The 12283-nt window shown below is 34.6% G+C and overlaps 2 protein-coding genes across 2 annotated transcripts; both read right to left on the bottom strand.

Annotated features, from left to right (window-relative positions):
- Nucleotides 1-453: 453 nt before the first annotated feature.
- LOC122591183 (heavy metal-associated isoprenylated plant protein 28) lies at nt 454-1522 on the bottom strand. Its single transcript, XM_043763404.1, has 3 exons — nt 1432-1522; nt 1239-1314; nt 454-885 (listed from the first exon to the last, which is right to left on the bottom strand). The coding sequence occupies exons 1-3, from the start codon at nt 1435-1437 to the stop codon at nt 500-502; spliced, it is 468 nt and encodes a 155-aa protein (XP_043619339.1). The 5' UTR covers nt 1438-1522; the 3' UTR covers nt 454-499.
- A 6073-nt stretch (nt 1523-7595) lies between these two features.
- Nucleotides 7596-12012, bottom strand: LOC122593708 (E3 ubiquitin-protein ligase DA2-like). The gene is made up of 9 exons (XM_043766156.1): nt 11860-12012; nt 11438-11761; nt 11028-11079; nt 10894-10939; nt 10705-10786; nt 10482-10626; nt 10248-10338; nt 8743-8809; nt 7596-8345 (listed from the first exon to the last, which is right to left on the bottom strand). Exons 2-9 carry the CDS (start codon nt 11627-11629, stop codon nt 7818-7820), a joined length of 1203 nt encoding a protein of 400 aa, XP_043622091.1. The 5' UTR covers nt 11630-11761; nt 11860-12012; the 3' UTR covers nt 7596-7817.
- Nucleotides 12013-12283: the final 271 nt, after the last annotated feature.

The following is a 12283-nucleotide window of genomic DNA, read 5'->3' as shown; positions in this document are numbered from 1 at the left end:
CTTGATTTCCTTGTCATACGTTCTTCATATGCTTATCATATATATTTTCTAATTAAGTATTTATCTCTTGCATAAAATCTAATGTGTATTTAATATATTAACTGGTATAGCATTTTGTGGTTATGTTAAAGTTCCGTTAAAAGGGGGTTTTGTGATACCAATCATCAATAGATGGCCGGATTATATTGGTATATGGTTGACCTTGAGACTGAGAAATTTTAGGTTCCAATCCTGTTATAAGCAAAATGCTCACATGAATGAAGACAAAGGAGCCCAAATTTGCCGTTCACCAGAGTTTTGTGATTTCTTTGAATAATTTGCCTTTTATGAAGATTATGTTTGCGAATAATTGATCTTGGAGCTGGCCTTGTAGTACAGGCTTTTAATTTTTTTTTTAAGTAAGCATTTAGAAGTATTACAAAAATAACAATAAATGTTACACATAGTGATTAAAAGTATGTTAGAACTTAATAAATTAAGCTTGTTAATTATAACTAAGCTACATGATGTTACAGGCAGCATTGGTATTGTCATCGCTAAAGGCAGCACCAGTTTGGTGTCCAATTAATCCAGATGATTGTACCGGGTTATAGCCCTGTTGATTATCGTAACCATGCTTGTAGTAGTTGTATGATGACGCTGAAGCTGGCTGGCGGGTGTAAAACGTCCCAGATGGGCCTGGGACGGAACCACCATTTTGTTGTTGTTGTGGTGCATATTGATTAACATTGTAGTTATGGCTTCGGATTTCTGGATTATAGGGTACGTTCCATATTTCAGCTTGCCGGCTTGTCTTCCTTACCGTCTTCAACACCTTCTTCTGGTCCGCGATTCCTGTGACCGTTACCTTTTGTAACCCCGTGTCTATTTCTACGTTCTCCACTCCTGCATTAATTAATTAATACAATATAATTAAACCAAAATCATATTTTACAACTCTAAGGGCCGGGGTTGTTTGGTTCAGAATTTAATTGCTTAGTTAATATAAATTTTACAACTCTAATTAAGGTAGGAAATTCAAACTTGTTTCCATCAATTGGTCGAATTCTTTGAACGACCCTAATTAAGTAATTACGGGTACATGGTTTTACATGTAGATCGGTAAGCTAGGTTCCATATATTGAGAACATACACTAAATAATAGAAATTAATACAAAATCTACGTTCTTCCTATAATTTGAGGTACAGAATAATTAGTTCATATTGACTCAACTAATTATTAATAGATATTTATGTACCTTTGAGTCTTTGAAGAGCTTTTCGGATCTTGTTCTCACATCCTGGACAATCTATATGTACTCGCATTTCTATGATCTGTATATGTATATATGTTTGTAATTGGAACTTGTTATATATTACAAATTAAGTCGATCAAGTTGACATATAACTCAATGGATATGGTAATTAATTAATTAACTAAAGAAAGCTTACCGCCATGACGGATGTTTATGCAATGGTACGTCGATTAAAGATATCTCGATCTATTAATTCGTGCTTGGATTGATCTTCTTCTTGTATTGTGCATATATAGATCGATTTGTATATATGTAATCTTATGTCTATAGATATATATATGCCTATGCAATGCATGTGTGGGGCACCGACTTGTTGCTTGTCTTTCAAATAGTTTGTGGAAATCGTATAAAACAAATTAAATAGATTGATGCTTGTTTAATTTGTAGGGGATCTTCTTCATCATGTTTGCGACCTACCGAAGCAAGAAACATTCTCAATTAATGCTCATTTTTCAATCTGTATAACCATATATATTGTGGTACTAGTTAGTGAAACAACTAATTATTGGTTCCTTATAATTTTCGTAAGTATTTAATCATAATACGTATGATCTTACAATTTGATTATAAATATATACAAATGTAGACCATATAGTTAGAGTATATTTTCTACTAACAACAAATTAAGAGCATTAGATGTGTTATATCATTCTGAGATAATATACATAATCATCATCTTTTAAGTATATAAATAAATAATCTTATAGTTGACATGTTAGTAGAACTTGATGGATTATATAATATAATATAATTTTTGTTAAAATGATAACAATACAAATAAGATGTACGGACTTCTTACGTTGATATTATAGGAATTTCATAATACAAAGGTATATAATAAGTTACTTAAGAATGGAAACATGATTTGTTATATATTACTCGTATTTAAATATAAAGTTAATTACTGAAATCGTCCTGTCGTGGTACTCAGCTTGCAGGTTTCATCCATAACTTTTAAAAATTACAGTTTTAGTCCAAAAAACTTTGCTCCGTCAACAGTTTTAGTCCTGGCCATAAACGTCCGTTTAAAATCAAGTCACGTGATTCGCACGTAATGGGTAATCTCGTAAATTGGCTTAATATTACCCAGAATTAATTACAGAAATCGTCTCTGTTGTGGGCGGTCACTTGCAACTTTCATCCCTAACTTTCAAAAAATTACATTTTTGGTCCAAAATCCAAAATAAAATTAAACGCAAAATCATTTGGATTTATAATGCATAACATATATCACAGATACAATACCAGATCCAAAATCAAACACAAATTTAATATAACATTTAATGAAACTCCAAATCTCATTACTTTCATATCAATACATAATCTGTATACAAACACAATATATAATTATATATATTAGATTGATGTGCAAAATCGAGCTTTAAATTTATAAAACTATAACTACCTAAAAACTCACTACTACGCACTCACGGGCAGTGGACCCGATCGTTTGTAATATAGTTAAGGGATAAGTCCGAGTTCGTTCTCAGGTATTGGAAATGACTAGATGCTTATGAAATGGTTTGGAAAACGGGTGTTGCTTTGAAAATCCTCTTGACACTAAAAGTAAAAATTGATTTGCAATTCAAATTGCATAAAATTAAAAAGAACTTCAGACAATATAATTAAAAGTCATTCACCTTGACTTCCCTCGACTTCAAATGTGATTGCATTTAATTAAGAACAAAATCTCTAGAGTTTAAAGATAATCGTGACAAGATTAAGGTGCTCACGTGGTACCACCAACCGTGAACAAAATACCGAATCACCTAACTGCTAGTTAAATTACCCAAGCCGGTACCACCAAAACAAAGACATTTCTTCCAACAATCAGTTTTATTGACTATCAAATTATCAATTGAACCTATGTGACAATAACGTGGTACCACCAACTGATATCAATCACGTTGACAAAATTAATCTTTTCTTAAAATGATATTCACTATCATACCATGAACTAGTGATAATTACTCATAGACAAGTAACCGTTTTAAAATCACATACACATTCAACTGGTACCACCAACGAAGAATCATATGCAACCAATATCAAAACTAATTAATAAAAAGAATTAAAATCGTCAAGATCACAGAACAACGATAATTAAATAAACTCTTTTGAATTAAAAATGTTGCAATCACATTATCCGTCTAGTTTCATCAAAGTGGATGATTAAACGTTTAGCCACTCATGATCAATCCACAATAGTAATTAAATGCAAGGACTAAACTCGATAAACCGAAATACTGGAAAAAAAAATTTTTTTTACACCCCCCCGAGCCGCAGTGGGTCGAGCACTCCCCACTGCGCCGCAGTGGAAAGCCTCGGCAAAGAAAGGGACAAAGCCCCACTGCGCCGCAGTGGGAAGAACATCAATTCAGGTCGAGGAAAACCACTGCGCCGCAGTGGGCAGCACATCAGCTACCCTAAAACATTTTTGACACTAAATCGAACTTGTGACCTTCAAATTTCAAAACGAACTTTACCAAACACTTTCCAGAGATTACCCACAACATTACAAACACGTTGTATACATAATTACGATTGAGTCTAGTTTCAAAACCCTTGAACACAAAGAATGGGTCATTTACCCATTTGACGCCATTTTTGTCTAAATACAACTTCACAGTTTGCTGAAACTTACACTTGCCCATTTACACAATTTGACCAAAACAAGACCATCAAAACGAAAAGTTTCAAGAGCCAAAGGGAGAGGGACTTCTAAGCCTCTAAAAGCCAAAACTAGTCATTCATCCATGAATGACCTAATACCTTGAAATCTTGCAAAATACCACTTCAAGCTCTATCAAATCTTTCAATATCAACCACACTAGTTTCTTCTTCCGGAACTACCTATAAAATAGTAAACAACTAAAACATAAGCAAAGGCTTAGTGAATATACTTGCATACATTTATGAATACGAAGGAGGGCATAGTACAAGGACTTTTACATGTAACCTATGGCATCGTCATGTCACATTTACATACTCACCTTGCACACAAACAATACATATATGGATCCATATAAGCTAAACAATCGTAACAATCATATCTATCGGGATTCTTAGGCCCCGGAGGTTCTTAGGCCTCATATCACATCAACTATCGAGATTCTTAGGCCCCGGAGGTTCTTAGGCCTCATAAACAATGCCCCACATGGGCTTCAAGCCAAATCAATTATCATGCTTGGAACATTCACATCTCATGGTAATTGACCCAACGTAAACATAAGGGTATGCAAATATACTCACCTCCTCTGCAAAAAGGGACAATAATGCTAAACAAATAAGCACAAGCAAGCTTCAATCTATAATCATATCATAAAAGTGCATAAGCTTACATTCACAACTTGACTAGCTCAACCTAGTCATACTCAATCACTAGTCTTCCTAAACCCAAAACCCAACCCATTTGTCATTGAGCTACTTTCATCTTTAACAACAACATGGGGTAGTTCAACCTACCATTTTCATCCATATTTCAATAAATAGAAAAAAAATTCATCTTTTCTCATTAACTAAGATTTTCACATGAGCTTGTTAATTTCATAATCAAACACATCACATTGCTCAATGACAATTAGGTTAACTAAGGAATTGAGAAAAATTAACCATAATTCATATTCTTGCAAAAACCCCCAATATGGTTCATCCATGAACCCTAATTTCAAAAGAAAGATAAAAACTAAATTAAGGGAATTCAATACCTCAAGATTCAATGAGCTAAATCAAGACTATAGGCTACAATTTCTTTTTCTCCCCTTTTTCCTCTTGATTTTCAGCCACCACCCAAAATCACCAAAACCCTAGCTTGTAAATTTCTAATATAGATGGAGATGATTAATGATTTTGCTCTTAATGAACTACTCTTTGATTTTGAAAGAATATGAGAAGGAATGCATGAAGGGAAGAAAAAAATAAGAGTGGAAGTATGATTCATACTCAAAAGAAGATGTCTGGCACTTCCTATGGGTGCCACGACCCACTTCTCAATTTGGTGGGTATTTTACCCGCTATCCGCTAAAGTTCCAACTAAATTAACCCCATATCCAAAAATAAAATACTAGGAAATTAATTTAATGTCAAAACTATAAAAAGGGGTCAATTTCTTTTACCTTGAAATATTTGGGGTGTTACATTAAAATAGAAGAGAAACATGATGTACCAAGATGAAAAATAAATTGCAAGACAGTAAGTAGATACAATCTAGATGGGTGCTCGTGAATCTTCAACGAATCCGCCTAAGAAATTATCTTGATTGGAGATTGAAGAACCCTTGTAGAACAGCTCCTAGAAAGATTTTTGATGCCTGAAATTCGACCTAGGGTTTTTGCTTTTATACTCCTTCAAAATCTGATACAGAAAACGATCCAACCCTTTAGCCCCCGTGCACCCACTGCGGCGCAGTGGGTAGTGCATCCCCTCATTGCGCCGCAGTGAGGAGGGTTTGACTTTGACTTTTGGATGGCTGCGGCGCATTGGCAATGGATACTCCCACTGCAGCGCAGTCCTTTTCGTCGGCCTTCTTTCCTTTTGATTCGACTGCGGCGCAGTCGTCCTAGTGTAACCCCCACTGCACCGCAGTGGGGTGTGTTCCACTCTTTTCCGTGGATATGGACTGCAGCGCAGTGGGCATAGCAACCTCCACTGCGCCGCAGTCACAAGCTTGGTGACTAAAATTCGTTTTTCGGTCTTTAAGCTTGCTGAACTCTTCAATCTTCTAAACTTTATCAACTCTCAATCTCATAAATCATTGTCTTGACCAAAAATCATCCGAAAATGTGCCAGATAAACGCGTAACCTGTTTAGAGCCTGTAAACACTAACAAACACCATAAACGCGCCAAATGCACACAAAATAGACTTAAAACACTTAAATAAACGGTCAATAACGATGTGGGAAATGGGTATAAATTAGTCACATCATAGATCTATTCTTTATATACAATTAATTCACAAACAAAAAAATCTTAGAAAAATCTCACTATCTTTATTATTCTTAGCTCTTCCTCTATTTTTATAAATTCTCAAAACAAAAATAAAACTAAGTAAAAAAAATATATCAATTATTTAAAACCCATAAACACTTAAATCCAAGAGAGTCTGAATCTCTAGTTTTCAAAAAGAGAGTAAGGTGTGAGTTAAGATTGTTTGTGAATTTATATCTGACAGAAATAAAAGAAGTTGGATAATTAGGATTTTTTTTGTGTGTAAATGTTTCTTTTCATATAGATTGAGGATAAAAATTTTGAGCCAAAACTGTAATTTTTTGAAAGTTAGGGATGAAAGTTGCAAGTGACCGTCTACAACAGGGACGATTTCTGTAATTAACTCTGGGTATTATTAAGCCAATTTACGAGATTACCTATCACGTGTGAATCACGTGACTTGGTTTTAAACGGACGTTTATGGCCACGACTAAAACTGTTGACGGAGCAAAGTTTTTTAGACTAAAACTATAATTTTTGAAAATTAGGGATGAAATCTGCAAGCTGAGTACCACGACAGGGACGATTTCTGTAATTAACTCTTAAATATACTAAATAAATCCTTAGGATGAATTTTGACTTTAATATGCAAGTAATGTACAAGACAAGAGCGTCGACTGAAAAGTCAATTCAAAGGGATAAAGCATCCGTGATCGATCCCGTGCACGCTAGTTTGTGAGCTTCTAATATACGTCTTCAATAGTAAATTATTTTCAAATAACAAGTCAATTAAAACTTAAGCATCATAATTGACTTATTTATCTTTAAAAAAAACCAGAATAACGTAGCAAAGAAATAAAGATCATTTTAAAGGGATCAAATTATGTCGTGTAAGTTATATGCATTGAGGATCGAGTCACTCGGATATTCAAAACTTTTTCCTAATCGCTCAGATTTTGTGATAAAACATTTCATGTCACTATCGATTCAAGCTCAACCAGACCTCAAGAGAGTAACATGAAGTCATGAAGGGTCTCTCACGTTAGTGCATTTCCAAAGAGGTGACATTGATACAGACAGTTTGAAATGCCTTGATTCATCAGTAAAAATGAATAGATATGACTTGTCATATTATCGTGCACATGAGGCTGATATAAAGGATGTCCAGACATACCACATTGACTTCTCTTTTAACTGTGGCTGGTAAGCACGGTCGAGTAGTCATTAAGTCAATAATTGGCAATTAACGGAGAGTCCACTAATAACCAGTCCAACGAACAACCATCAGAAAAATAGAAGCACGCTATTACTGTGATGAGCACAAGCATATGCATATACGTATAATGTGATGACCAAAAGTACGCGTATATGTGTATGGCCAAAGACAATCACTGACTTCACTTTTCAAACCTGAATCTGAATTCCCTCACTAACAACAAATGATACAAGACACTGAAATCTTATGAGGGAGAAGGGGGAGGGAGCTACATATATCTGTATGGTTTCATGATTTAAAGCTCTACCCACAAACCTAAACTAATCTTTTCTGTTTTACATACTGTATACCAACACAAACACTCCTTAAAACACACAAGCTAAATCCAAGCAACTTCTGGTGTACTAGTCCTAGCTCGAGCCTCTGCCAGCGAAACTGCCATGGCTAGCATCATCTGCTCTTCGAAGCTCTCGGGAACAACTATACTCCCCCCACCATAACCATTCTCCATTTCATCCTGTTGACCGCGTTGTCCCCTGCTTATATCATCTACTGCACTTGAATTATCATACCCATAGACTGGTTCAGTCAATTCATCTGAACCATCATGATCTATTTGCAGATGGCTATCAAGTGATAACCCTGTTGAGCTATGGTCTGGATGCACGTTGTATGTTGACATATTCCCACCGTAGTGGCTGTAATTGGTTGATGATTCTCCTCCCTTTTGCTGCCGTTCAGCCAGAGCGGCTATGGCACATGCAAGACCCCCAGAAGGTGATGATGTTGAGGCTGATGATTCGGCTTGTGGAGCCATAGACGCTAAAACACGAACTTCAGTTGCATATTTTGCTAACTGGGCAGCATCGCCATAGTTGGAATTATGGTGTTGATGCTTGTTATCCTCCTGTATATAATCCCCGGTAACCATAAACAAAATAACGATATTAAAACGAAGAAACATAACAGATTACATAAAGAGGTATATTTTGACGTTTATACAACTTCTGACTTAAGTTTATATTCTGGTTTCTAGGTGTCACGTCATCAGGACAAAAAATTCAGCATTGCAAAAGTCACTGAGACCGAAGCAGCCATGTCATCAATTTGACAAGCGCCGGTTCAGATAACCTTAAAATTTATATTTTTGAAAGAGCATTACATATATTATAAGCTTCGAGTCTTTCCTGAATCATGACATTCTGTGGCCTAATAATTGTTGGTTACAACACGAGTTTAAAAAAGATCTAACAGTCAAAAAAATTGTTGCAGCTGTAAATGAATGTATGGAAAATAATTAGTACCTGATACGACAACCAGATAGCTTCCATGAGCATTATATTTTCAGGATCAAGGTCAAACTCGTCTTCTCTGCATTCACATAAGACAACCCATAAAATATTCGAAACAAAAATGATTCATGTGCATAAAAGTATGCCTAACAACAAACGTATGCCTAACAAGATAAAGAGACACATAACAACAGGAAAGGTGAAGGAAAAGAAGAGAAATGCATAAGACGAGTCAAAATTTGAAAAGATTAGACTATGTAATAGCCACATTTATCATTACTAAATTAAAATTTGTGCTTCATAAGCTCTACTTGTTATAAAGTAGAAGCACCGCTTAGTTTTAATAGGGTTGATTGCACAAAGAATGCCCAATATATTCATCCCTGCCAAAAACCATTCACTTTTCAAATCTTCCAACGTGAAGATAGTTTCAGTCTTATCTGCAAGTAACTGGTTTCTACGCACAGTCTCAAATAAAAGTCAGAACCGTCAATGTTAAAGCCAACTCGGTTATAGGTTACTAACATGTCAGGTGCCACCTACTCATAATGAACTATTAACCTTTACGGATCACCAGGTATTAAAAATTCAGAGCTTTCTATGGACCTTTTAAAATTTTATAGATGGTTAGTTGCAAAGGACTTTTGACTGAAGTTGGTTACCAGAAATCTGGCAGCCAACCCTATCCAATATGCTTGACGTAAGGACTTACCTATGGGCTTTAAGAGCTAGTTTGATAATGCTATGTTTGACAAGATGAAATGACAAAAAAAAAAAAAATGTTTACAATTTAGCATGCTACATAGCTTGTAGCTTAACCGTCATCATTGTTAAACTAATCTGGGTTGGAAGTTTAGGGAATAACCATTATTGAGGTAAACAAGGCAAAGCGGCTCTAACTCATTTACTTAAAAAAAAACTACGACATGATTTAACATTTACATATCTTTTCTAAAGCAAGAAGTGAAGAACAGTACAGGTAGCAAAATGCACGGGTAGGATGGGAACCAGCTAACACGGGTTGGGTGTCCAAAAGTAATCAGCTTTAGAAATAATCAATATTTTAAATATGACTAGAAACTGTATTTTTCAATTAAAACTTGATAATCAAGTACACTTGGGAGAATTTCAACCAGTTTTACATATCCAACTAGTTCCATGTTTAAGATTTCTAGAAGGTACTCGCTTTACCCGTTAAAGACAAAATACAAGTGCATAACCCAAATATACCCATAAAGTGGTTGAAATTGCCACCTCCACTTGCTATGGCACTACCTCCTTTGTGCCACAATTTCTACTAAACTGTCTTCTTATATCTTTTGAAGTCAACCATATCATCTCGCATGCAATAATGCTTTACAAGATAAGCTCAGGGAAATCTAATTATTTGCTATAGGTAATATATATTAGAATAACAAAACAGATATTCGAATTTGGCACTAAAATATTATGGCAAGGATAGAATAAAATAGCTCAGGAGCTTAACATTAGCAGGAATTAAACACACACACACACACCTGTTCTCCCTAGAACGTTGAGGATATCTAATTGTTGCACCAACCGAATGTGGAGCAGAAATGATTTCCTCACCTTCAGAAGAAGTTGTCGCTGCATATAAGTAAAAATAAGTTGATTAAATGGTAAACGAGAAGGAAAAAAACATTTTAAACATACTGTATAATACACCCCTCTGGAAATTCAATAAGAAACTCAATTTGTACAAACAATTAACGTGTGTTTCTAACACATACCTGCTTGGGAGAAATATTCAGCTTCACTTGGTTCATTTATCCTACTTGAGGAACTCATATCTTGCCTTTTTAGCATTCGTTCCTCTTCATCCAGAATTTCTTGTTGTCTCATTCTTATTTTGGCTTCTATCACCCTTTGTTCTTCCTGTAACAGTATAATTCAAGTTATCTACCAAAATAATCGGTTAAGTCTATTCCACTAATTATGTATTTTACTGCTTACAATTTGTTCCTGCCCCTTTTCCTCCTTGCTCTTCATGCCTCTATACTCCACAGCGTAGTTCAATGTTTTACAAAATGGACATCTTTATAATTGTTAAGAATCCCAATTCCCAACCGCAGCATATAACTTTGAAAACTGAGAAGATTACAAATAATACAACTACGTAAATTATACACCAACAAAGGATACTGTGTTGGGCGCGTAGAATTGGGTGTCTTCATTTGCAAGAAACACTCTGATTCAACAAAAAAACTCGTTAATTAACAGAACCATTCTCAGCCTTGGTAGAATAATGACAATTACACGAAAAACTGAATATTTACCGGTACAAATGCCTTTCATGCAACATCTTGATCTATTTAGACTTGGATAATACTGAAAAAAGTTCCAAACAAATCGAAAAATCAATGTATCAAAATCACACAATTCAAAGAATTTTCATTTCTAAATCCACAACAATTCCCAACCTATCAATTCAATACAACCCTTTAGTCAAGTTACCAACTCATTAGTACTAAAATCAATGTCAACGTCAACAATACCCAATCATGCCATGAGCTAGGTGTGGGGAGCTGAAATTTTACATTCCTACCCCCAACAGTCATATCCGCGGGTAGAGAGACTGTTTCCGAATCATTAGTACTAAAATCATTATCACAGATATATCTGAACTTCAATTACACAAAAAATTTAAATTATATATATATATATATATATATGAAAAGGGACAAACCAAGAAACAAATAGGGCATTCTTCAAGATCACAACTACAATCATCATCACCAGGATAACAAGGAGCAAGTTTAGAATCAAGTATAAGCTTTCTAAGCTTCTTATGATCTACATCTTTATGTTGATACAATCCTTGTGGTCTTGTATACTTTTCATCAACTAATTGTCTTCTTCTTCCCAACTTATTCCCCATCAAATCAAAATGTCAACTATTTTTTTCTATATATATAACAAAACCCTAATTTCAAAATCCAATATTTACAACATAAATCCCAAAAATAGAAACACCCCAATTGAAAACAAGATAAAGGGTGTCCATAAAAACCTGCAAAATCAAAAAAAGTTTGAAACTTTATTATCAAATATGGAAATTCAAGAAAAGGCCCAAATGAAAAAAAGGATGAAATGGTAATAAGAAGATACCCAATTGAACAAAATCCTGAATTTATTGATGAATGAAATCTAAAAGTGTTTGTTTAACAGAGGGGTTTTGTTAAGGTATGGAGATCGAGAGATTTGTAGAGGAGGAGAGGGGACATGATCAGAACTTTCTCTGATTATATATAGGCGTGTGTATGTATGTATATATATGTGTGTGAGTGGGGATTGTTTGTACTTTCTGTGTATAGATATAGATATAGATATAGATATGGAGATAAATAGAAATATTAATTGATTAATTATTTTTAGTAATAACTAGATGATACAACAAAGTAGAATAGCGACAATAATGGTAGTTAAAATGAATGATGGTCGTAGGAATTGGTGGTAAAAATATTTGACGAGTAATGTAAGTTATTGATGTAAGATAATGGTGTAATATAGTTATTTTTTGAAATTACGGGCT

Source organism: Erigeron canadensis, chromosome 3, assembly GCF_010389155.1.
Source record: "Erigeron canadensis isolate Cc75 chromosome 3, C_canadensis_v1, whole genome shotgun sequence".
NCBI lineage: Eukaryota > Viridiplantae > Streptophyta > Magnoliopsida > Asterales > Asteraceae > Erigeron > Erigeron canadensis.
Note: the sequence above shows the minus strand (reverse complement) of the source record. Positions and strands in the feature narration are given on the sequence as shown.

What these genes read in the sequence shown, in the direction of transcription:
- LOC122591183 (XM_043763404.1), bottom strand. An exon ending in AGCTCTTCAAAGACTCAAAG is followed by an intron (nt 886 to 1,238) that starts GTACATAAATAT and finishes TAATTAATGCAG; the next exon opens with GAGTGGAGAACGTAGAAATA.
- LOC122593708 (XM_043766156.1), bottom strand. Translation starts at nt 11,629, where the DNA reads ATGGGGAATAAGTTGGGAAGAAGAAGACAATTAGTTGATGAAAAGTAT. An exon ending in AATGCCCTATTTGTTTCTTG is followed by an intron (nt 11,080 to 11,437) that starts GTTTGTCCCTTT and finishes AACTTTTTTCAG; the next exon opens with TATTATCCAAGTCTAAATAG. An exon ending in CAACGTTCTAGGGAGAACAG is followed by an intron (nt 8,810 to 10,247) that starts GTGTGTGTGTGT and finishes ATGTGAATGCAG; the next exon opens with AGAAGACGAGTTTGACCTTG.